This window comes from Amblyraja radiata, chromosome 8 (genome assembly GCF_010909765.2).
Source record: "Amblyraja radiata isolate CabotCenter1 chromosome 8, sAmbRad1.1.pri, whole genome shotgun sequence".
In the NCBI taxonomy this organism is placed as follows: domain Eukaryota; kingdom Metazoa; phylum Chordata; class Chondrichthyes; order Rajiformes; family Rajidae; genus Amblyraja; species Amblyraja radiata.
The window spans coordinates 55,906,327-55,931,852 of record NC_045963.1 but is presented as its reverse complement, the minus strand read 5'-3'; the positions used below and the strand labels follow the sequence as shown (position 1 = coordinate 55,931,852).

General features: G+C 41.5%; 1 protein-coding gene across 3 annotated transcripts in view; it reads left to right on the top strand.

The window, feature by feature from the left end:
• Window positions 1-24,707, top strand: part of LOC116976241 (mitogen-activated protein kinase kinase kinase 21-like) — a 94,401-nt gene extending 69,694 nt beyond the window's left edge. Inside the window, exons 5-11 of one of the 3 annotated variants that reach the window (XR_004412909.1) lie at window positions 3,604-3,844; window positions 6,257-6,379; window positions 10,210-10,363; window positions 11,869-11,969; window positions 13,680-14,447; window positions 15,283-15,424; window positions 17,539-17,675. Coding sequence is in view for 2 of the 3 variants with exons in the window: in XM_033025934.1 (XP_032881825.1) it covers window positions 3,604-3,844; window positions 6,257-6,379; window positions 10,210-10,363; window positions 11,869-11,969; window positions 13,680-14,447; window positions 17,539-17,972 (1,821 nt within the window). In the remaining variant the exon portion in view is untranslated. Of the gene's footprint in view, window positions 1-3,603; window positions 3,845-6,256; window positions 6,380-10,209; window positions 10,364-11,868; window positions 11,970-13,679; window positions 14,448-15,282; window positions 15,425-17,538 lie in introns of all 3 variants that reach the window. The other 2 variants (XM_033025936.1, XM_033025934.1) reach the window with 2 other exon arrangements.
• The last annotated feature ends 819 nt before the right edge of the window (window positions 24,708-25,526 follow it).

The window sequence follows — 25,526 nt, the reverse complement described above, 5'->3', positions numbered from 1 at the left end:
ACACACGATGACGTAATCATGCGTCACCATGCACTACACGTACGAGATCAGGACATCAGCGTGCGACCGCAGTACGTCCGTGTGCGTAAGCGATACGCCACGTGGTGGCGCGCGAATATTTTGTGCAGCACGAAATCCTGGAGCGCCGCGCGATACCCCGCGCAACTCCACATTCCTCCATGCGCCCGTCCCGCGCTACCCACACGCTACCCGTGCGTCACAACGCGACGACCACATTTTTGGAGGTTGCGTAAATGGCGCGCAAATGATGGCCAAGTGGGACGTGCCCTTTAGTCCGTAGCGTTCGTGCCTTAGGGCGACACACTGGCGCGGTGGTAGAGTTGCTGCCTTACAGCTCCAGAGACCGGGTTCGAACCTGACCACAGATACTGACTCTACGGTGTTTAAACATTCTCCCTATAACCGCGTGGGTTTCCTCCGGCTTCTCCGGTTTCCTCCCACACTCCAAAGACATACAGGTTTGTAGGTTAATTGCTTCTGTTAACTGTAAATTGGCCCCATATTGTAGAATACTGTTAGTGTACAGGGTGATCACTGGTCGGCGTGGACTCAGTGGGCCGAAGGGTCTGCTTCCACGTTGTATCTCAAGTCTAAAGCCTTGGCAATTCAAGTACTTAATCAAATACTTTTCAACTGTGAGAGTAGTAGTCATTGTCATTTTATCAGCCGTGTGTTCCAGATTGCAACTGTTCTCAAATACTTTTCAACTGTGAGAGTAGTAGTCATTGTCATTTTATCAGCCGTGTGTTCCAGATTGCAACTGTTCTCTGGGTGAAAAATAAATCTCCTCGATCCCCTCTTGCATCCCATCTTACGTGCCCTGGTTTTGGACATTTGCATTAAGAGAAAATATTTCATACTATCAACCCTTTCCATGCCCCTCATAACTTTGTACATCTCTGTCAGGTTCCCCCTTCACCTCCTGCACTACAAGGAAAATATACCCAGCCTACCGAGTCACTCCTCATAATGGAAACATTCTGACCCAGGCCACATCCTGATAACATAGAAACATAGAAACATAGAAATTAGGTGCAGGAGTAGGCCATTCGGCCCTTCGAGCCTGCACCGCCATTCAATATGATCATGGCTGATCATCCAACTCAGTATCCCGTACCTGCCTTCTCTCCATACCCTCTGATCCCCTTAGCCACAATGGCCACATCTAACTCCCTCTTAAATATAGCCAATGAACTGGCCTCGACTACCCTCTGTGGCAGGGAGTTCCAGAGATTCACCACTCTCTGTGTGAAAAAAGTTCTTCTCATCTCGGTTTTAAAGGATTTCCCCCTTATCCTTAAGCTGTGACCCCTTGTCCTGGACTTCCCCAACATCGGGAGCAATCTTCCTGCATCTAGCCTGTCCAACCCCTTAAGAATTTTGTAAGTTTCTATAAGATCCCCTCTCAATCTCCTAAATTCTAGAGAGTATAAACCAAGTCTATCCAGTCTTTCTTCATAAGACAGTCCTGACATCCCAGGAATCAGTCTGGTGAACCTTCTCTGCACTCCCTCTATGGCAATAATGTCCTTCCTCAGATTTGGAGACCAAAACTGTACGCAATACTCCAGGTGTGGTCTCACCAAGACCCTGTACAACTGCAGTAGAACCTCCCTGCTCCTATACTCAAATCCTTTTGCTATGAAAGCTAACATACCATTCGCTTTCTTCACTGCCTGCTGCACCTGCATGCCCACTTTCAATGACTGGTGTACCATGACACCCAGGTCTCACTGCATCTCCCCTTTTCCTAGTCGGCCACCATTTAGATAATAGTCTGCTTTCCTGTTTTTGCCAGCAAAATGGATAACCTCACATTTATCCACATTATACTGCATCTGCCAAACATTTGCCCACTCACCCAACCTATCCAAGTCACCTTGCAGTCTCCTAGCATCCTCCTCACAGCTAACACTGCCCCCCAGCTTAGTGTCATCCGCAAACTTGGAGATATTGCCTTCAATTCCCTCATCCAGATCATTAATATATATTGTAAATAGCTGGGGTCCCAGCACTGAGCCTTGCGGTACCCCACTAGTCACTGCCTGCCATTGTGAAAAGGACCCGTTTACTCCTACTCTTTGCTTCCTGTTTGCCAGCCAGTTCTCTATCCACATCAATACTGAACCCCCAATGCCGTGTGCTTTAAGTTTGTAAACTAATCTCTTATGTGGGACCTTGTCGAAAGCCTTCTGGAAGTCCAGATACACCACATCCACTGGTTCTCCCCTATCCACGCTACTAGTTACATCCTCGAAAAATTCTATAAGATTCGTCAGACATGATTTACCTTTTGTAAATCCATGCTGACTTTGTCCAATGATTTCACCACTTTCCAAATGTGCTGCTATCCCATCTTTAATAACTGACTCTAGCAGTTTCCCCACTACCGATGTTAGACTAACTGGTCTGTAATTCCCCGTTTTTTCTCTCCCTCCCTTCTTAAAAAGTGGGGTTACGTTTGCTACCCGCCAATCCTCAGGAACTACTCCAGAATCTAAAGAGTTTTGAAAGATTATTACTAATGCATCCACTATTTCTGGAGCTACTTCCTTAAGTACTCTGGGATGCAGCCTATCTGGCCCTGGGGATTTATCGGCCTTTAATCCATTTAATTTACCCAACACCACTTCCCGGCTAACCTGGATTTCACTCAATTCCTCCAACTCCTTTGACCCGCGGTCCCCTGCTATTTCTGGCAGATTATTTATGTCTTCCTTAGTGAAGACGGAACCAAAGTAGTTATTCAATTGGTCCGCCATATCCTTGTTCCCCATGATCAACTCATCCGTTTCTGACTGCAAGGGACCTACATTTGTTTTAACTAATCTCTTTCTTTTCACATATCTATAAAAACTTTTGCAGTCAGTTTTTATGTTCCCTGCGTCCTTTCCAGTGCATTAACATCCTTCCTACAGGGTGAGATGAGATCAGAAATGTATGCAGTACTCCACCTGTGGCCCAACACAGTATTTACAAATTTATACTTCATGCTGTTATATTCTGTGCCCTGGCTAATGTAGGCCAGCATCCTGTCTGCTGCCTTATCTAACCGTGGTACTACCTTAGGGGATCTATGGACTTGTACATCAAACTTCCACTGATTATCAATACTCCATTGAGCCCTACCTTAATTAGACTTCCCAAAACACATCACCTTGCATATATAACGATTAAATTCCATTTGCCATTGCCAGCTAACCTCGTTACCAATTAGTTAACCAATTTTTATGACATTGACATTATATTTTCACATATCCAAATTGTTAAAGTATATATATATATATATATATACAAACCACATTGGTTGGAGCACTGATCCCGGGCTTCCAATCACAGAAAGAACCCTCCACCATCAACCTTTGTTTCCTATTACCAAACCGACTTTGGATCCAATTTGCCTGGATTTTGTGGGCTCTTAACATTAACCTTCCATGTGGGACATTGTCAAAGGCCTAACTGAAGTCCACAGGGTTGGAATTTGCACTCTGTGTTTTTAATCACCATGTTCACTGTGCAGTTGAAATGACCGTTGCAGATTTGGAAGTTATGCCTCTAACTTTGTCCTGCTATGGTTGATAGGAGTTGCGGTCACGAGAGGAGGAGCTGACCAGGGCTGAGTTACAGCAGAAGTCCCACGAGGAGCTGCTGAAACGCCGGGAGCAGCAGTTGGCAGAACGGGAGATCGATGTACTGGAGCGTGAGCTGAACATTCTCATCTTCCAGATGAACCAAGAGAAACCAAAAGTGAAGAAAAGAAAAGGCAAGTTCAGGAAAAATCGGCTAAAGCTAAAAGATGGAAACCGAATCAGTTTGCCTTCAGGTATGGAGCTAGAACCCAAGGTCTCTGGGTGTGCACTAGGGTTATAATCACAAACTAAACTGGAAATTGTCTTATGAAAAATGTCTAATGTTTAAGTGAAAAAGATTATTTTAAAATTTTATATTGCATGACTAGCCTACAGAGAATGTAGGTGATTTTTATCCCACAAAAAATATTTCATGAGCTGTTGGCTTGCATTGGAATGGCTAAGATTGTGACGGGTGCAGTAAAAATTTGGCACCTTTTTTATTTTAAATTTGATGGACTTGTACCTTGCTGTAATTTATTGTTTCAAGATCAAAAGCCACAATTTCTATTTTCCATTTATTTTTGGCTGTATCTATTTGGGCTGTCTCCATTAATGCACATCACTCTCCATTGGTACCATTAATAATGTATCAATTGACATTTTTTAATATTGAGTTCAAATGGTTTTCCATGTTTCCATTGTGCGGGCCCATTAATGTCCCCGCATACTGACACAACCATGATCCATGTTTTGTCATTATATTTGGTACCATTTCATTCTTGCATCAAGTCTCAGTTCTAGATTATGAAATTAAAAATTGGCTTCTAAATAATGGCCATTATATACTGCTTTCAAATTTTTGACATTTACTTTTCACATGTACCAATTTATATAGAAACATAGAAACCAAGAAAATAGGTGCAGGAGTAAGCTATTCGGCCCTTCGAGCCAGCTGATCATTCAAAATGAGCACCTTGTACCGGCTTTTTCCGCATATCCCTTATTTCTGTTAGCCCTAAGAGCTAAATCTAACTCTCTCTTGCAAACATCCAGTGTCTACGCCGCATCTGCTCCACGGATGAGGCGTTCCACACCAGGACATCTGAAATGTCCTCATTATTCAGGGAACGGGGGTTCCCCTCCTCCACCATAGATGAGGCTCGCACCAGGGTCTCTTCCATACCCCGCAACACTGCTCTCTCTCCCCATCCCCCCACTCGCAACAAGGGCAGAGTCCCCCTAGTCCTCACCTTTCACCCCACCAGCCGTCACATACAAAAAGTAATCCTCCGTCAGTTTCGCCACCTCCAACGTGACCCCACCACTCGCCAAATCTTCCCATCTCCCCCCATATCTGCCTTCCGCAAAGACCGCTCCCTCCATAACTCCCTTGTCAATTCTTCCCTGTCGTACCACCCCCTCCCCGGGCACTTTCCCTTGCAACCGCAAGAGATGCAACACTTGTCCCTTTACCTCCCCCCTCGACTCCGTTCAAGGACCCAAGCAGTCGTTCCAGGTGCGACAGAGGTTTACCTGCATCTCCTCCAACCTCATCTATTGCATCCGCTGCTCTAGATGTCAGCAGATCTATATCGGTGAGACCAAGCGGAGGTTGGGCGATCGTTTCGCCGAACACCTCCGCTTGGTCCGCAATAACCAAGCTGACCTCCCGGTGGCTCAGCACTTCAACTCCCCCTCCCACTCAGTCTCCGACCTCTCTGACCTGGGTCTCCTCCATGGCCACAGCGAGCAGCACCGGAAATTTTAGGAACAGCACCTCATATTCCACTTGGGGAGTCTGCATCCTGGGGGCATGCACATCGAATTCTCCCAATTTTGTTAGTCCTTGCTATCCCCTCCCCTTCCTCAGTCCCCCTGCTGTCTCCTCCCATCCCCCAGCCTTCGCACTCCTCCTTTTTCCTTTCTTGTCCCCGCCCACCCCCGATCAGTCTGAAGAAGGGTTTCGGCCCGAAACGTTGCCTATTTCCTTCGCTCCATAGATGCTGCTGCACCCGCTGAGTTTCTCCAGCTTTTTTGTGTACCTTCGATTTTCCAGCACTGCCTTCTGTGGCAGAGAATTCCAGTTTCACAAAAAGTTTTTCCTCATCTCAGTCCTAAATGGCCTACCCCTTATTGTTAAACTGTGACACCTGGTGCTGGACCCCCCCCCAACATCGGGAACATTTTCCCTGCATCCAGCCTGTCCAATCCCTTAAGAATTGTATATGTTTCTATAAGATCCCCTCTCATCGTTCTAAATTCCAGTGAATGCAATTTCTTCACCCCATGTTTACTTATGTATAACACCAGGTACTATGATACTAGGTTACTTATCGACCATGTTGTTTAAGCTTGGCCAATTCTATCCGACTGTTCTATTCAATTCTATCAGTCTGAAGAAGGATCTCGACCAAAAACGTCACCCATTCCTTCTCTCCCGAAATGCTGCCTGTCCCGTTGAGTTACTCCAGCATTTTGTGTCTACCTTTGATTTAAACCAGCATCTGCAGTTCTTTCCTACACAATTCTATCCGATACTGACTGGGCTTGATACCGTCTTTAGTCATTTAATTTTCTTGATATTGTGATTCTGATTTCTAATTGTGATGGATGGACCTTGTTTTGGGCATCCTGTGACATTCTGGCTAATTTCTAATTGATAGATTTTCAGCACAAGATCACCGTTCAGGCCTCTCCAACTCTTGACAAGCGGAAAAGTTTGAATGGCAGCAGCTGCAGTCCGCCAAGTAGCCCAACCATCATCCCTCGGCTCCGAGCTATACAGCGTAAGTGCTGTTTATCTGATCTAACCCTGTTTAGTTTAACTGTTTCATAGTACTTGGCAAATTCAGTAACATTTTATTGAAGACAAATGAAGGTGATGTGGTTCCATTTTGTTCATTTAACTTGTCTATATTTAGAGTTAGAGCTCTACAGCATGGAAACAAGCTCCAAGCATACAGCATGGAAGCAGGCTCCAAGCATACAGCATGGAAACAGACACTTCGGCCCCACTCATCCATGCCAACCGAGTTGTCTAATTTAGCTTGGTTGTAAATGCCTGCACCTAGCCCAAATGCTTCTTATCCATGTACCCGTGCAAGTGTCGTTAAAATGTAATTATTATATTTATACACATCACCCTTTGTGTGAGGGAAATTTTAAATTTTAAAATCTTTTAAATCTTTGCCCTGTCATCTTCCCTGCCCTCTAGTTATGGAGGAAGACCGTGATCGTTCACCTTAACTATGCCCCTTATGATTTTATAAACTACTATAAGGTCTACCTCAGTCTACTATGCTTTAAGGGAAAAAGGACCTAGTCTTTTCTTTTAACTCCAATCTTCCAGACCTGGTAACATCCTTGTAAATCTCTTTTGCACCCTTCCAGTTTAATAACTTCCATCCAACAGCAGGACAACCAGAACTGTACACAGTACTCCAAATGTGAATGTACCGACGACTTGTACAGCTAGAACATGACGTCCCTACTTCTGTACTCAATACCCTGACCAATGAAAGTGGGCGTGTCAAATGCTGCCATTCTACCTGTGTTGTCAATTTCATCCCATTGTAATCTTGGGCAACCTTCTTCATTGTTCACTATACCATTAATTTTAGTGTCATCTGCAAACTTACAAATAATTACATCTACATTCTTATCCAAAGTTAATATAAATAATGAAGAACAGTATTGCCAGCACCAATAACACCACTTATTGCAAGCCTTCAGTCTGAAAAACAATCTTCTCCCAACACCCCCTGTCTCACCTTCAAGCCAATTTCCATCCTTTGGTTGTCTTGCCCTGGATTCCATGTGATTTAAACTTATAGACCAGCTTACTGTGTGGTACCTTGGTAAAGTCCATGTTGGCAGTGTCTACCAGACTACCCTCAACGGTCCTGATCTTCAAAAAAACACATCAACTTTGTGAGACATTTTGCACACACAAACCTACGGTGATTATTCCTTGCCATTCCAAATGCATGTAGATCCAATCTCACAGAATTAGCTCCAATAATTCACCCACCACTGATGGTAGGCTCACTGACATGTAGTTTCCAGGCATTCCTTGTAATCTTTCTCAAATGGAGGCACATTAACCATTCTCCAATCCTCTGCCACTAAACTTGTGGTTATCGATTACACAAATATCTCTCCCCAAGGACCCTGCAATGTATTCCCTAGTTTCCCACAATATCCCATACTTGATCTGGTCCTAGGGACGTATTTACCTTAATTTTACGACTACTTCTGTAATGTGGACTTTCTTTAGACTTCACTATTAACCTTCCTATGTTTTTTAGCGTGCATGTATTTCTCCCTGGTAAATAGAGATGGGAAATATTTGTTTAACATCTCGTCCATCTCCTGTAACTCCATGCATAGGTGACCTTGTTGATCTTTAAGGAGGCTTATTCTCTCCCTTCATTAGAGAGGAAAAAAATATCCTAAGATCGAGTGAATTTCTTGTTGGTTATAGTGTCAGAATATATTTCCACTTTCCTGCATTTTTAGTGTCAATCTTGACCTTTCCAAAAGGACCCAAGTAGAGATTTTTGTTATTTGTGACTTTCTCTATCCGCCTAAAAAAACCTAGAGTTGGGATCAGTATTGTTTTTAAAATATCTGGGAATTCTGTTGTTTGGTTTTAAAACTATTTGCTTTGGTTTAACCTTCCATGACTGAAAAGCTCATGTAACTTCTTCCTCTCTTTGGTGTCCTTTTGGTATCACCTAATTTTGGACCGAAAATCTTCCAGGTGATTGATGCTGCATTATTGTGTATTTTCTGTCCTTATTTTTCAATTTCCTTTACATGATTTTTACTGAAAAGAATTAGAATAGAAAAACTTGTGAATCTGTTGCCAAATAGGCTTGCAATGTTGTAAATAACATTGCATCTTTGGTACTGACAAAGAGCCCCAAGCAACAGACATACAGAAAAATATATAGAATGGCCCCATTTCCACTCTAGACAGACTATTTATTCTGATGCACTTCTAAATGTACCATTTGCCATGCAGGCATAGAGATTGGGGGTTTCTTGTTCATTGCTGCTGATTTGAATTCATCTCAAATCTGGTGGAGACCCACCATCTCTAGAATGTCAGGGAAATTGGATCAGTATTTTAAGGATTCTGACTCCTTGTAGGAGAATGCCAATTTTGTCAAGCTCCTAAAATTGAGTATCTGCACTCCCTGGAATGTTTGATCTAAACTGACAAGACCTAACAGAACTGCTGGAGATACTCTGAGCCAGATTCTGGACTTTTAGGAAAAGGGACAAAATTGCCAGCTCAAAGTGGTGCAAAGTAATGAGAATACTGATATTAATTGTATGTTTTATACTAGCAAGTTCCTGTTTCGCCAACTTGCAAAATGCCTTTTCTCAAGCACAAAGCTTAGCAGTCAACTGTACTTCAACGAAAACAGCAGCTTTCCCCCTCCCCATCCTCCTGTTTTTGTTCTCTTTAGTGAGCTGCAAAGCTGATGCTGCCAATTCAAGCGCCTTTCGCAACAGCATATATGTTTACCAGCAGGAGGTGGATATCGCAAGTGAATGTACAAGCAAATCCCTAAGTAGTGTTAAGACAAAAGGCAAGATTTTTAGTTAAATCATCAGGCAATGAATCATCTTCTTGCTCTTGTGTGCTGTTCAGTTGTAACCCTTACATTTTCTGTCCACCTCTTTGGTTTCGGATCTTTGTTCATTTGGCTAAAGTATGAACTGACAGTAAATCTAACCTACTTTGCATCTTTCCCTATTACTATTTACATAGAGTAGTCAAAATGTCCCATTTCTCCCTATTTCATATTTCATACTGGTTTGCTTTGGACACCTGGTAATGATGACAATTGAACCCAAAACACTCCCAGCTTTAACTTTCAAAATAAGTAGAAAATAATTCTCAGAGGATAAGTAGTACAAGATCTCGTCACTATTAATGATTAAAGGCTTAATGGTTGAATTCCTCCCTTGCTTTATTCCACAGTACTTCATGTTGTTTGATTATTTTAAGAGATCAATTATGGGCAGCCTTTTTCAACCATTGTCCTTACAGAGTGATGAAAGTTAGGAATGATCTACCATGCGAGGTAACGGAGATGAAAAGCACTGAGGTTAATCAAAGTGCAATTAGATCCATGCTGAAAGTTAATATACGATGAATGAACTGAACTTCATCCTTGACTGCATCTCTTTTGAAGTGATTGCTTTCATATTTTGACAGGCCAAGTCTGGGCAGCCACCACTGAACAGTGCATTTAAGATTAAATCTGCCTGTTGTCAGACCTCTTTCATTTGACTATCGTCCATCTTTTTCTCTGTCCAGCAGGTTCTGCTCCTGTTACCCGCTGGCTTCTTGCTGGAATTTTGCTATTTCTCCTTGGCTTTTGAGTCTAATTAGCAAAAGCCAAAGCAAACATTATTATCCTTTAAGGATATTCTCTGCTGGGCTTTTGTGGTTTTAAATGTTGCTTTCTTTGGTGTCTGGTTGCCTGTGCTTTTGATTTAAAATTCAGCTGAAGATTTCTGGAATTGTACAGGGAGAAACATCTACCTTCTCTTAAGTTACTTGAAATGCATTTCAAGTTTCTTGTTCTGTTGTATGCAGTTACCCTTGATGAGAGCAATAGAACGTGGGGTAAAAGCACAGTCTACCGTCAGGAAGATTATGATGAAGAGGTACAGAAAACTTGCAAGAAGAAAGGGCGAACCTGGGGACCTAGTTCTATGCAAACCAAGGAGCGGACCAGTTGTGAGGAAAGGTGAGTGCTGGAAGATGGGCATTTTCCCTGTTCATCCATGTTGTAGGGCCCAGTGATAGCCCTCAGGCTTTTGTGCTCATGGTTAGTCTGAGAATTGACTGGCTATTTCGATGCAGAGTGTATTCCATTTGTGTTCAAACATGCCCATGCCTGATATTCATGTACTTCTAGGAATACTGATCAGGAATGGGAACTTATGTTGAAGTTATTCAGTTCCTGCTTCTCTCACCCCACCCCACTGCACATCAACTGAACACATTCTTCCTTTCTCTATTGCCAACTATCTCTATTTTATTTGGAATAGGGTGTGGATCAGGGCCTTAGCCTGCTCATTGGGCTCTGGTGGGAATGGCCACTGGGTAAAAGTCCAGAAAGTGTTGGTGAGACACTTTCAGCATATATGAGACCAATGAGAACTTCATCCGTTTTTGCAAGCTGTTAAATCTGCTCTCTGCTCTATTGTAAAGCTGGAGAATGAGTGAGTGAGTGTGACGTGCCTTGGAACCCAGATTCACTGCTCATGGTTATGAGTCTACAAAAACGTTTGCAAAAGTCTGCAGTATACTGTACCAGTGCTTTTCATGGTGATTGCTGCACAACCCTGGACAATCTTTCTTAATTAGTCTGAGACCTGTGTGAATGACCGTTGTGAATTCTTGTGATCAGGCCTGGAAGCTCCTAGAGGGCCTGTCTTAGGCGACTGCAGGAGACTATGCGGTCGCCTCATGGTCGCCACATGTTCGCGGGTGGTTGCCAGGTAGTCGCCATCATGGTCGTGAGGAGTTCCCGAATTCTGGGAACTAGTCGCGACCTCATTATGGTCTTAAATTAAGCCGCCATGGAGAGTAGCGGGAATTCTAGTGCAGTAGGTGCAGTGGTAGAGGGTCTCCAGGAGGTCGTAGGTTCTCGTAGGTTGTAGCCGGTGCTGACTGGTGAATTTCATTGGCTCATTGGGAATAAAAAAACGTAAGCAGTAGTTTTCAGAACCAAGGATAACCGACTGGTAATGTTAATGTCCGCCGAGCCTCACAGCCATGTATCTCTGGCTTCTTAAAAGTTGTCTCCACTCCTTCTCCCCCCCCATCACCCCACCCTTTTAAAGGACTTACGTGACCCTTCCCATACACTGTGCTTTAAATGTCTTCATTACAGCTCCAATCTTCCTGTTCATCGCGATGTGTGTCTGTATCACATTGGCTTTGCACCGTGTGAATTTCATTCAGACAGCGCTCCCCTGCTTGCCTGTCCCCCGCCTGCATAACGGGCTGGTGAAGGAAGCTGTGTGTGTGTGTGTGTGTGTGTGTGTGTGTGTGTGTGTGCGCATATGTATGTGTGTGTGTGTGTATCTGTGTGTGTACATGTATATATGTGTGTGTGTGTGTGCCTGTCTGTCTGTCGGTCTGTCTGTCTGTCCCTAAGTGGGACAGGCTCATAATCTTTTTCACTATGTCTTTAATAATTAGACAGTGAAGGTGAAACAAGAAAATTTTTGTTTTGTATATTAGGACAAGGCCTTTATCAGATGGAAACAATCCATGGTCTGCAAGTTTGTTGAAGACTCCAACTTTACCTCTGACTTCAGTTTTTGCAAATATTGCGGACCAGGGTAAGAATTTTCACTATATTGTAAATTAGTGTATTTCACTTATGCCAGTTGAAGGTCTACACACAGTTAAACCTGTAATTGCAGTTATAAAGAGCATTCAATTCAGTGGCGATCAGTTACATTCAGACCACAAAAATTTGCATTATGCATGGATATCAGGATTATTCAATTTTGATACACACTCTGAAGTGGCTAATTTCAGCTGTAATTTGTATTAGGAAAAATGTCCGAGGAAAGAAATCACACATTTCCTGCTGCTTTCTCAATTGAATGGTTACTGACCATGAACATCCTTTGATATCTCAACCCAAGTGGCTTTTATTTGATCTGAGCGGACAATTCCAGTACTGTTCGACTCATCTCGAAGGCTCTGACCTCTGTTGATCCAGCAAAATGAATAATCCAGCAAGGCTCTAGAACCCAGTGTGCTGGAAGATCGGTGGTGGACCTGTATCTGATAATTACAACCTTTGATTTTCCCAGATCCCTCTTTTTCAGTCATAAATGTATTTGATGACGCTACATATAACTCATTGGAATAGTGAATTCTCACCCCTCCCAAGAGAAGAAATTCTTCCTCATCTTACAGGGATATTTTATCCAGAGTCTGTGTCTTCTATTCTTGATTTCCATGTCAGGGAAACCATCCTCATAGTATTGACCCTGTTGAATCCCTTCAGGATTTTGCAAGCTTCAACAAGATCACCGCTTGTTTCTTAAACTCCAAAATATAGGCCCTCAATCATTCCTTAAATAACCCCAAAATCAATCTGGTAAGTATTCCCTGCACAACCTTCAAGCCAAATGTACCTAAATAAGGAGACCAATACTATATACTGTCCTCCAGGTGTTGTTGTACACTTATTCATGTATTAAATAAGCCAGCACTGATCAAGCAACTGAATTTAATATGGTTTATGTGGTGTGACGAGCTCATTGTAGAGTGTAGTGAAGAGTTTTATATCCCTATGCAAGTGTAGATCTGAAGAGAAGAGTGTTCCCAATTTTTATTTTTCACATTTTAACATGAAGGATGTGCAGTTTCGAAGTGCTGCAACAAGTTAGATGGGAAGATCGGGAATACAGCCTCGGCTTATGAGAGATCTGTCAAGAGGCGGATAACAGCAAGGTAGAATCCTCATTGTTCTGGTTAGTCATACAATCAGAAATAATTCAGCATGCCCACTGAGGCCAAACTAAGCATCAAACACCCATTTACATATCTTGAGGAGTCTGAAGAAGGGTTTCGGCCCGAAACGTCGCCTATTTCCTTCGCTCCATTGATGCTGCTGCACCCGCTGAGTTTCCCCAGCAATTGTGTGTACCCACCCATTTACATATGATTCTCATTATTTTATTTTCCCCACATTCCCATCAATGCCCCCCAGGTCCTACCACCCATCTATACACACGGGACAATTTGCAGTGGCCAATTAACTTACCAACTTGAGTATCTTTGGAATATAGGAGGAAACTGGAGCACTTGGAGGAAACCCAAATGGTCATGGAAAGAACGTGCCAATACCACATGAGCACTGCCCAGGGTCAGAATTGAACTCTGTCTCTGGTGTTGCAAGGCAGTGGCTCTTCATTGGAAGTTCTGTCCCATGACCTTAACCTTAGTTCCATTCATAGGTTTCTGTATTTGCAAATATGCACCTGTTAAGCTTAATGCACAGGTACTGAAAGGTACAATTCTCTTTCCCACAGGGATTGTGTCTGAGCAGACTCAAGCAGCTGAAGATTCTGAAAATCGACCAAAGCAGTCCAAATTACCTAATCAGGTGTATATTGATCTACCTCTTCGTAAAGATCATCAGGGAGAGGGAGACGGTGGCAGCGAAAGCCAGGAGGAGGTGATGACGACGCCTGCCAGCTCGGCCAATAGCACTCCACAGGTCACTCCCACAAACAGCCTGAAGCGATTAATTCAGAGGAAAAAAACCGATATGGTGCTGTATGGCTGTGCTGTGCTGCTTGCATCTGTGGCCTTAGGGTGTGACGTCAGGGAGGTGAATAAATCGCTTGTCTCGGAGGAAATTGAAGTCAAGGAGGAGAAGAGGAAGAAGGAGGGGCTTTTTCAGAGAACCAGCAGGTTCCGCAGAAGCACCAGTCCTCCGAACAGGACAGTCTCCAAGAAGGACGAGGCCAACATTCCCTCACTGAACTCGCATGCCGTTAATCTCTTGTCAATGTCTTCCATTTCCGAATGTAATTCCACCAGGTCCTTGCTCCGGTCGGACAGTGAGGATGTACCCACCTTCAACACGCCACCCACTCCTGTCACCAACCTCAATAAACAAGAACTCTTGACTGACAATCCTTTGAACAGTTCCATTAACGGGGTACACAAGAACCTAGATGAGTCGCCTTTGTCAGACATTGAGTGTTTGAAAGAGTGCAGTACTGTGCCTGCAGAGGGAGCTGCTGAGCCCATATCTCTCTCTGGCCAGATGCCATCAGAAGGAAGCCCAGCCAGTAAGTTTCACCGTTAATGGGCAGAATGCCAGGTGTCTTGTTCAATGTCCAACTTTGAAATGATGCATCAATAGTCGAAGGGGGTCGACTTTAAACCGGAACTCCCCATTCACCAGAATTGCCAAGCTTTCCCTGTCTATTTCAATATAGCTCTGTCATGCATAGAAACTGCATTAAGCATCTGCTTTGAACGAGAGCAGAAATAAAGGAAAGAGTAGCATTGAGAGAAAGCAGGCACCAGTGTAATCAGGACAGTGAATGTTGCGCTAGAGAGATACGCAACAACCTATATGGTGACGGCCAGATGAGGGAGGTGGCTGATGATCAGATGATGTTGATAAGGAGGTGGCTGGTTGTAGACAACAGGACGATATTGATCGGTTGGTAAGATTGTCAAACCAATGGCAAATGGAATTTAAATGTAATAAAATGCCAGTTAATGTACTTAGGAGGAGTAAAAAGAGTAGGACATGTGTAATAAATGGTAGGGCCCCAGGTAGTATGGGGAAGAGAGTATTTACATGTCCAAAAATCCATGAAAGTGATATTGTGAAGAATGTTTATGGAAACTTCCCTTATTAGCTCGGACAGAGAATGCAAGAGCAAGGAAGTTGTGATATACCACCTATAAAACATTGGCTAGGCCACAGCTGAAGTACTATGTGCAGGACGCAAAAGGCCCTTCATATAGTGTGGTGACCAGAACAGCACATAGTACTGGAGAGGGTGCAAAATAAATTCCTGATATGAAGTGTTTCAGTTATAAGAAGAAAGTGAATATCTAGGATTTTTTTCTTTAAGTGGAGCAAGCTGATTGAAACTTTTCTCCCCATAGTAGACATATCTTAAACTAGAGGCCATGGGTTTAGGGAAGAGGTTCAGAGGGGAACTAAGGAAGAACCTTTTCACGCAGAGGGTGATTGGAATCTGGAATGCACTGCCTTGATGGATGTTGGAGGCAGAGACTCTCTCAACATGTAAGTACCTTGTCAAGCACTTGAACTGGCAAGGCATGAAGACTGAATCAAGTGCTGATAATTGGGAATGGTATAGATGGTAATTGAAGGGCTGAAGAGCCTTGCTTTTGTGCTGAATGACTCTAAATTCAGGTATAAATTCAGGTGAATTTATTATGGGGAACAAGGAAATGGCAGACGAGTTGAACAGGTACTTTGGATCCGTCTTCACTAATGAAGACACAACCAATCTCCCTGAGGTACTAGTGGCCAGAGGACCTAGGGTGACGGAGTAACTGAAGGAAATTCACATTAGGCAGGAAATGGTGTTGGGCAGACTGATGGGACAGAAGACTGATAAATCCCCAGGGCCTGATGGTCTGTATCCTAGGGTACTTAAGGAAGTGGCTCTAGAAATTGTGGACGCATTGGTGATCATTTTCCAATGTTCTATCAGGATCAGTTCCTGTGGATTGGAGGGTAATTAATGTTATCCCACTTTTTAAGAAAGGTGGGAGAGAGAAAACAGGGAATTATAGACCAGTTAGCCTGACATCGGTGGTGGGGAAGATGCTGGAGTCAATTATAAAAGATGAAATAGCAGCACATTCGGATAGCAGTAGCAGGATCGGTCCAAGTTAGCATGGATTTACGAAGGGGAAATCATGCTTGACTAATCTTCTGGAATTTATTGAGGATGTAACTTGGAAAATGGACATTGGAGAGGCAGTGTACCTGGATTTTCAGAAAGCATTTGATAAGGTCCCACATTGGAGATTAGTGGGAAAAAAATAGAGCACATGGTATTGGGGGTAGGGTACTGACATGGATAGAACATTGGTTGGCAGACAGGAAACAAAGAGTAGGGATTAATGGGTCTCTTTCAGAATGGATGGCAGTGACTAGTGAGGTACCTCAAGGCTTGGTGCTGGGACCGCAGCTATTTACAATATACATTAATAATTTAGATGAAGGGATTAAAAGTAACATTAGCAAATTTGCAGATGACTCAAAGCTGGGTGGCATTGTGAACTGTGAGGAGGATGCTGTGAGGATGCAGGGTGACTTGGACAGCTTGGGTGAGTGGGCAGATGCAGTTTAATGTGGATAAATGTAAGGTTATCCACTTTGGTGGCAAAAACAGGAAGGCAGATTATTATCTGAATGGTGTCAAGTTGGGAAAAGGGGAAGTACAATGAGATCTGGGGGTCCTTGTTCATCAGTCACAGAAAGTAAGCATGCAGATATAGCACAGTGAAGAAAGCGAAGAGCATGTTAGCCTTTATAACAAGTGGGGTTGAGTATAGGAGCAAAGATGTCCTTCTGCAGTTGTACAGGGCCCTAGTGAAACCACACCTGGAGTATTGTGTGCAGTTTTGGTCTCCAAATTTGTGGAAGGACATTCTTGCTATTGAGGGAGTGCAGCATATGTTCACGAGGTTAATTCCCGGGATGGCAGGACAATGTTGATAGAATGGAGCGCTGGGCTTGGATTCTCTGGAATTTAGAAAGATGAGAGGGAATCTTATTGAAACATATAACATTATTGAGGGTTTGGACACGCTAGAGGCAGGAAACGTGTTCCCAATGTTGGGGGAGTCCAGAACCAGGGGCCACAGTTTAAGAATAAGGGGTACGCCATTTAGAACGGAGATGAGGAAAAACCTTTTCACACAGAGAGTTATGAATCTGTTGAATTCTCCGCCTCAGAAGGCAGTGGAGGCTAATTCTCTGGATATGAGTCAAGGGATATGGGGAGAAGGCAGGAACACGGTACTGATTGTGGATGATCAGCCATGATCACAGTGAATGGCAGTGTTGCCTTGAAGGGTCGAATGGCCTACTTCTGCACCTATTGTCTATAGTTACACATGTGCTAAACAGCATGGGAGGAGGTAGAGGTTTGTTTGCCTTAGTGTTCAATACGAAACAGATTATAATTTCTAGGAATGTCATGTTCATAGGTCAGTTTAATTATCATCATTGGAATCTTGCATTCTAGGTTATGTGTCAACTCGGAGTGGCCAACTTCTTGAATTAATTACATTTTATGGCATCTATTTTGATGCAGCATCTTGTTCTTTCAGATGGATGCAAAACCACTGATGTTTTCTTTTCTTAAAAATTTTCCTCAGCTAATGGAGTTGCTGACTTCAGTCCACGTAGAGAGTCTGAGTTTCCACGTCTTCCAGACCCCAAGTCCCTGTACCCGTCATCCACAAAGAGAAGGACTCCCAAAAGGGATGTGCTGCCTGAGAGACCAAAATCTGGGGATGCTTTACCCAGGCCCCGGCCATTCCTGCCCCTAATCAGAACGGACCCCTGGCTATATGTGTCTCGCTCAAACAGCCAGAACGAGTCCACGGAAACTTCAGGAGATGCCACTGTGCCCACTTTGGACGCAATCCTCACTGCTGATCAATGCCCCAGATTGCCTATTGGTGCCTGTTCGCTACTTGACATGGACGTTGAAGGCCAAAGCCAGGATGGCACGGTTCCCCTCTGCAGGGACGGATCCCAGCCCAGCAGATCCAGCAGCTTCGAACTGGAGAAAGAGTTTATGTTTTAGCACTCACTGCCTTGGAGATGGGACTATGCATCCGTTCCTTTTTTATTTAGAAGAGCAATTTCATGAATGCATTGAACCTTGTTTGGTAAGAACATATGTGAACAGAATGTATATCTTTTTTCTGGGCATTTTCTATTGTAGGCCCACGTGGTCCCACCTGATCTGACCAGATGCGGAAGGTCATCCATCTCACGCCTTAGCTCTCTTGGTTAACACCCTACCTTCACATCCTGGATCTGAGCTGGATTTGATCTGGGGATACTGGTACATGAGCACTACTTGTCCTGCACTGGTTGCCAGATTTGAGAAAGGAAGATCAATTTACTCTATGTGAAACTGGAAGATCAGTTTTGCGTGTAGCCCATGGTATTTTGCACTTTGAATATCAAAATTTAATCTTTAGTCATTTCCAGCAGCATGCTTCATATTTAAAATAGAAGACTAGTGAAGGTGACTGGTGGTTTGCTTTAAGAAACTTGATTAGTTTGCATTGACCCGTACCATGAGTTATGGATGTTATCTGGAGTATTGACTTGACGTGTTTTCTTGCTTGCTGTCTTAAATTTTATCTGGTAGAGTGTGAACTGATCTGTGTAGCGGCAGTATCCTTTTTATTTGCTCACTGGCTGTGGATGTCATTGGCAATATCAGCAAATATTGTCCAATCTTAATTGCCCCAGAAATGAGGATGGAATTCATAAGTTAGACCAGGTGAAGATGGCAGATGTTCATCCTGAACAAATGCCAGTTAATCAGATGGGCTTTTATGACAATCTGGTCGATATCCAGTCAAATTACTTGTTGCTGTAATTAATTTCAATTGCAGATTTATTTAATTACTTGAATTTATACCCTAGGTTGCTGTGGTGGGGTTCAAATTCATACCTCTGGATACTAGTCCAGCCACAACAACAATGTTACTGTCCCCATTACAGCTGTCCCACAAGTATCTCCTCAAATGATCTGTCTTGCTCAGTTTTAGTGCTATGCAAGTTCAGTTAAATGAATCTTCATTATGCATTATTAATTAAATGTGCTCCAAAATCTAAGAGTTCTTTGCCCAGATTCTCAAAGATTCTTTGTCAAAAAGAAACCATTAATGAAGTTCCCACACATGGCTTGTAAATAAATTGTCACTCTGCCACACTGCCCCAGAACATCCCTGGTTAAACTGATCTGAGGCAGATCTCGGTAAACTGCTAACAAGCTCTGCACTTGTGATCACTGTGTGGTGTGTCCTGATCTGAGTGCTGGTAAAATGGAATTGGAACGTGTTCTCGTACGCATATTGTTAACTGTTGGCCCACACCAAACTCCAGCTATTTAGGCAATGGATTGCCCTTGGAACTATCTGTCAGGGAGGAAACACATACCTTTAGAGAAAAGATGTTCCAAGCTTGGGAAATAAAAATATTATTTGTACTGAGTAAACAAAAGGGATACTTCCAGTTGCTTTACTGTAATATTATATGCTGACCATTACACAGAGCAAACTCTACCACATGGAGAAAAAACCCCTAAAATATCAAGATCCTGCCATTTAGCAATGGTCTTGATGTACAATCATTTTGTAGATTACAACCTCGTGTGATTTAAATGGCTTATTGTTTAAATTATTTAACTCTGGGATCAATGGCTCATCATTTTTAGAAGTTACATTTCATAAAATTGTAGCTAAAAATATCAACAAGGATTTTATCTTTGAGGATTGCGGTGAATACCACTCAAACACTGGAAATAGTTGATCAACTGTTTTATAGAGCTTCCTTGATTTTCTTAGAGAAAAAAAATGATTGCTTGGGCTTTGTGAATAGCTTATGGAGCATGAATTGGTAACTACCTGGCAGCTACTTTATTTATTAACGTACATTTTAGGCTGCAACGGATCAGTAGACTTTCTAAATCCAAACAAATCTGCTGCTAGATCTCAACGTTTATGACAACCTGTTGAAAAAAAGTAACTGTAAAATGTATTCATTATGCTGAAGATGTAACTTTTACAAATTTGCTGGCCATTTGGAACACTTTCTTTCTGGCTATTAGAGTTTGACTTTTTAAAATCTGTTCAGATTTATAACAATACCCAATTTGCCTTATAGACACTTTCAGGATGCAATTAATTTCACCCTCTTACCTTTAAAGCTGCAAACTCTCATTTTACAATTTTCATGTTGATATGAAACAGTTCAGATATCACAGCTGCCTGATTTATGTAAATATTGCAGTTCAAAGGACAAGAAATGCTAGAACTTGGTATGTGCTATTTCGTATTATGGGTTCTGTCCACTAGTTTATTTTCTGATAATAGATGTAAAATCAAAAAAGTGGGGTATTGCACTTCAAAACGTGCAAGTTATTCCAATTCCAAGTAGTGTTTGGGATGTGTACTGAGCTCGGTAAACTGCTAAGCATTGTATCATGGGAGTGCAGCCTGGGTGTTTGCCTACAGTCGATGTTACTGTCAATTTATTGATCTACTTTCATTTCCGATCTGTTTCCATTATTCGAGCTCTCTCTGCAGTCCTGTAGCTCACCCCAGTTGGCTCAATCTGGCCATAAGCTTGGGTGATGGTTGGTGCTAGAGTTCCAGGCAGGGTAAATGCTTCAACAGCATTTGAAATTGGGTGCAAGAGGCTACATTTCCTCACAGTACATGGGGAAGGGATCAGTGGGAGGACTCTGTATTCCTACTGATTGTGCCTGTTTTTACACAAATTGTTGTGTGCCAGTAGTCATTCACAACCAGAGGATTATCAAAGGGATCCAGTGATGATTCAGAGTTTAGGGATGTATTCTTTGCAATCAGAATGTCATATCATTTTGACTTATCTGACAATTAAACTAGTGTAAAAACTGTTCCAGTTTTTGACCAGAAACCAGCTGATTCATCTTATCAGTGTTAACGTGTATTTTAAGAACTAGCTACTTTTTTTGCATAACAATGTTAGAGTATCATCTTTTTACCTCTGTTCAAATACAATTAGTTTTTGGAAAGTTTAATTACTGTACATTCAATGTCTGATTCTTACCCTTGCTGCACAAAATCATGATATACTGTGCTTTGATTTTTTTTGGTAAAGTACGTAAGCTATTTGTACCACTTTGTAAATCTGTCAAAGGTCTTTTCACTTGAAGATGCTGCTTTTATATATTTGTTTAGTTGTATTTTTACTGCAGTTTGAGACTTTGAATAATATTTATGTAAAATCTTAGGTATTAAATAAGAACGTATTTTATATTATGCCAAGCAGGCTTGGTCCATGTCGAGTCCCAGAGAAGGATCATGGAAGTCCTTTTTGGGAAGCTCAGAGTGCGTATATTGCCTATTTTGATTTCCTCCCAAGTGTATCTTTGGTTCAAAAACCCTTAAATATTAAAAACAATTATTCATTTTGATTTCACGGTTATGTCTTGACAAAATAATAATTGCAGAAGCTGATTCCCTTTAACAGTTGAATCTGAAATCATTTCTTGGAAACAAGACCTGATCGGTGCACTATTGAACTCGAGTTAAATAATCTCTCCACTTCGAATGTACACCATAATCATGGGAACATGACCAAGCCAAATGGCCCCTTTAGGATATTCAATGAGTTGGATTATGACCAATTTGATCTTCAATAACCTTGTGACCAATAAAATTGATTAAACCATCATTTGAAGTACTTATTTATAAAATCTGTCACATTTAACCTGATCCCCAATATATTTAGGAAAATTGTTCCATCTATCCACTATTTGAGAAAAACACTTCCTGATTTAAAAAAAAATTCTGAATGGCCTTGCTCTGATTAGATGTAAGAAATCGAGTACAGTGTTTAATGTTAATTGCCTGAATCTGACCAAGTACAAGCTATAAACAGATCTCTAATGACCATTTTAAAATTATTTTCCTTCAGTAAACTACCTGATTCTAATAAGTATTCCTTCTTCAGCTAAATAATTTTGGATCGGTCTTTTTGAAGTTTTTAAATGAAAACAATATAATGGGATTTTATCACAGGGTGTAGTATATCAGGTATGAATACAAATGAACTTGGCTGTTTAACCCATGTCGTATTAAGTGCACCCAGGCAAAGTATTAGGGGGCAGTTCATAGCATGGAGTTTCATACCCAGCAAGATTTGGTGGAGATTACGTTTTCATTTAACACTTATTATTCTTTTTCTCAATTAAAATATCATTACAGTTTCCATCTATTTCCACCCACCGTCCAAATATCACAATAACAAATCTTTCAGCCAAGTCCTTGTTCAAGATTCAAATTGGATGATTAATAAGAAGTTTGGGATGTAGTGAAAAATTAAGCCCAAACAAAAAATAATTTAGCCTAGTGACAGCAGAAGTTAAAATGCTACTTTATTGCAAACTCTTATGCATCTTGGACCCTGCATTGAATTGTAAACAATGGCTAGAGTAAAGCAGGCACCAACATATTCTTTCCACAGTGTGAATTAGACTGTTTCTCTGCCTGTACCCTATTGAGACAATCATAAGGAAATTGAATTATTTTAATCCTACACACTTTCAAAGATGATGCAAAATGTAAATAATCAAAAATCCATACAATTCATACATTGCATCTATTCCAGTCAAAACAAAAAAGGTATTTGGTGTAGCCCGATTACCATTCTTTGCCCTGCAGTGTTGTAGATCACAGCAGTTTAAATACTAACTGCAGATATTAAATGTGACCTTCTACCGTACCTACAAGAGGAAGATGATTGGACTTTTTTGCCTTCCATCACAGTGAGGAATGTGGGGAATCCGCTGTGGTGGATGTTTATGTTAACTTTTATGTAGTTATGTGTCTTGTTGCTTTTTTTTCATTTGGCTGTATGGTAATTTGCATATCACTGTACCTTAATTGGTACACGTGACAATAAAAGACCTTTGAAACCTTTGAGTTCCAAAAACTCCACCATTCCTCAACCCCTTTTAAATCCTCCTTATCTATTAACTGTGACCCAGTTATGGACCTACTGGGGAAATGGGATCTTACTCTTTCTTCATGCTGACTGGGCTAGTTACAAATTTGACACCATCGTTAAACCATCTATTGCCTCCTTTTTTTCAGATAAAATGCCCACGGCCTAGACAACCCAACTCGCTGCTCACATATCTAAATTCCTTCACAACTGGCAATATCCTAGCAAATCTTAAAAGTGTCCAAGATCGCTCTCAGAGACAGGAATTATGTTAGAATGTATTCATTTACAATTGCAAATAGATTTGAAAACTTGTCGTTGATGCAAATTAACATCTATTTTTAACACTAACATTACCAGAGGCCAGTGCTTATGTTTTTTTTTTAACTCATTAATCTCCATATTAAGTTTACAGGAGTGAGCTATGGGACAGGCTGACAAAGCTCCATGCACTAAAAGGTACACCAATGCCCTGACAGCATCTGGATTTGGAATAATCATGGAATGAAACCTTTCTAAACAACTTGAATTATAACTGATTTAATCATATAGGCTTGGTCCCTAATTTACCTCCAACCTTTCCACAAAAGTAATGTAATAACCAATTATTTCTACAGCTGTAGTGTTGTGGTATGTCTTACTGCTGGATTCCCATGTTCTCTTCTAAACAATAAGTGATCTGAAGCACCCTTTTGAATTCTCCCTTCTATCCAGAAATGATCACTGTGATCTTTTTGCATCTTTTATGACACAGGGAAGCCCTTTTCATCAAATATAAATGTTTAGGAGGTCTCTTGAATTTATCATCCCTGTTGCCTTCAAAGAATGTATTTCACTACCACCCTTTAGTAGGAATTACCCATTGCTATAGTGAAATTAAGTTTCCTTCTGCCTTCCACCACCTAAATCTCTACTAGAGTGAAATATATATATTTTTGGATACAAAAAGATGGTGCATCAATTCAGTATTAACTATCAGTTTTCTTTCCAACAAAACTCCAAACCGCTTTGGATGTTTGTCCTTCCACATGCAGGGCTGATAGTGTGAAAGATTGATGCAGTATCACATTGTTTCTGTGCCTTAGTTAAAGTTTACTTCATTAGTGGGTCAGAACAAAGCCAGTAATGTTGGTAATTGATTGAAACATAACATATTAAGTGAAGCTCTGATTACCACACATTACAGCTCAAAATGTTGTTGCCATATTGTGTGGATGTTCTGATTGAGATAAATAACGAGTTAAATTTCACATTCCAAAAATCTAAGCTGCTGAAATAGCAGAAACAAACTGCAAAGCATTTGGTTAAAAAACAGGTAACATGTTGTTAAATCACTTCTCATTGGGTTCATTATAAAACCTTGTTGTATGTACCTTGGTGTGGTCACGATACCCATGTGTGTCTTAAAGGGAAGATGTTTAAATAATAATGGTATTGTCAGTTGGATTATGTAAACTGACAACTTGACCCAGTGGGGCTGGATGTAACTGGACTGTGCTCTGTCAGTTTTACTTGTATTGCAGGTTTGATGGTGTTCACATTCCAGATAGAATCTCACGTGCTGCTTGGAATTGAATGTTAGTACTGACAGTACAAATCAATATGTGTACTACTGAATATTTTTCTGTAGCTATCAATTTTTGTATTTTGTATTTGACACTCGTGGTACTGTCAAGGAAAAAAAAACACTGGATCACTTTCTACAAAAGGCTATTTGTATGAGATTATTTTGCTGTTCAGAGAATGCTGGCCCTTTTGGCCATCATCAGATGTACCCGTTTTAATAAAACCCAAATTTTTCAGTAAATGTGTTTCCAGTGGTGGTGTTGGAACATATCAGCTACTTGATGCAGGGAAGTTCCCACAAACTAATAATGATCAGATAAGAGTTTAATAATGCAGATAAACATGGCCCAGAAATTAGTTCAGGTGTGAATTTAATCTCTTCATGAAAATTTGAACAGACAAAAGGGCATAGTGTGAAAACTGGTGGCAATTTAATGTTCTTGGCTACTCGAGCAGGACAGTCCTTTAGCAGGCTGAGAAAAATTATTGAACAAAAGATCAGGGCATAATGTCCTTGGGATCACAGGTGCTACATAAATGGAATGGGTAAAGTTGTATTTAACAGGAGTGTCAACCACAGCGCAGCCACTTACAGTGCGTTCAGAAAATATTCAGACCCCTTCACTTTTTCCACATTTTGTTACGTTACAGCCTTATTCTAAAATTGATTAAATTCATTATTTTATCATCAATCTACACACAATACCACATAATAAAAAAGCAAAAACAGGTGTTTAGAATTTTTTGCAACGTAAATAAAAAGAAATGACTGAAATATAATAATAATAATAATAATATATTTTATTGTCATTGCACATCAGTGCAACGAGATTTAGTATGCAGCTTCCAACCGATGTAAAAGAAAAGTAAAATAAATAAATAAGCTGTGTGACGTGACCATCCGAGGGAGACAGTCCAGGGGGGATGGGAGGCACTCAGCAGGGCCGGTTCAGAGCCGCTATAGCTCTGGGAATAAAGCTGTTTCTGAGTCTGGAGGTTCGGGCGTAGAAGGCCTTGTAACGTCTGCCGGAGGGAAGTAGTTCAAACAGTCCGTTACAAG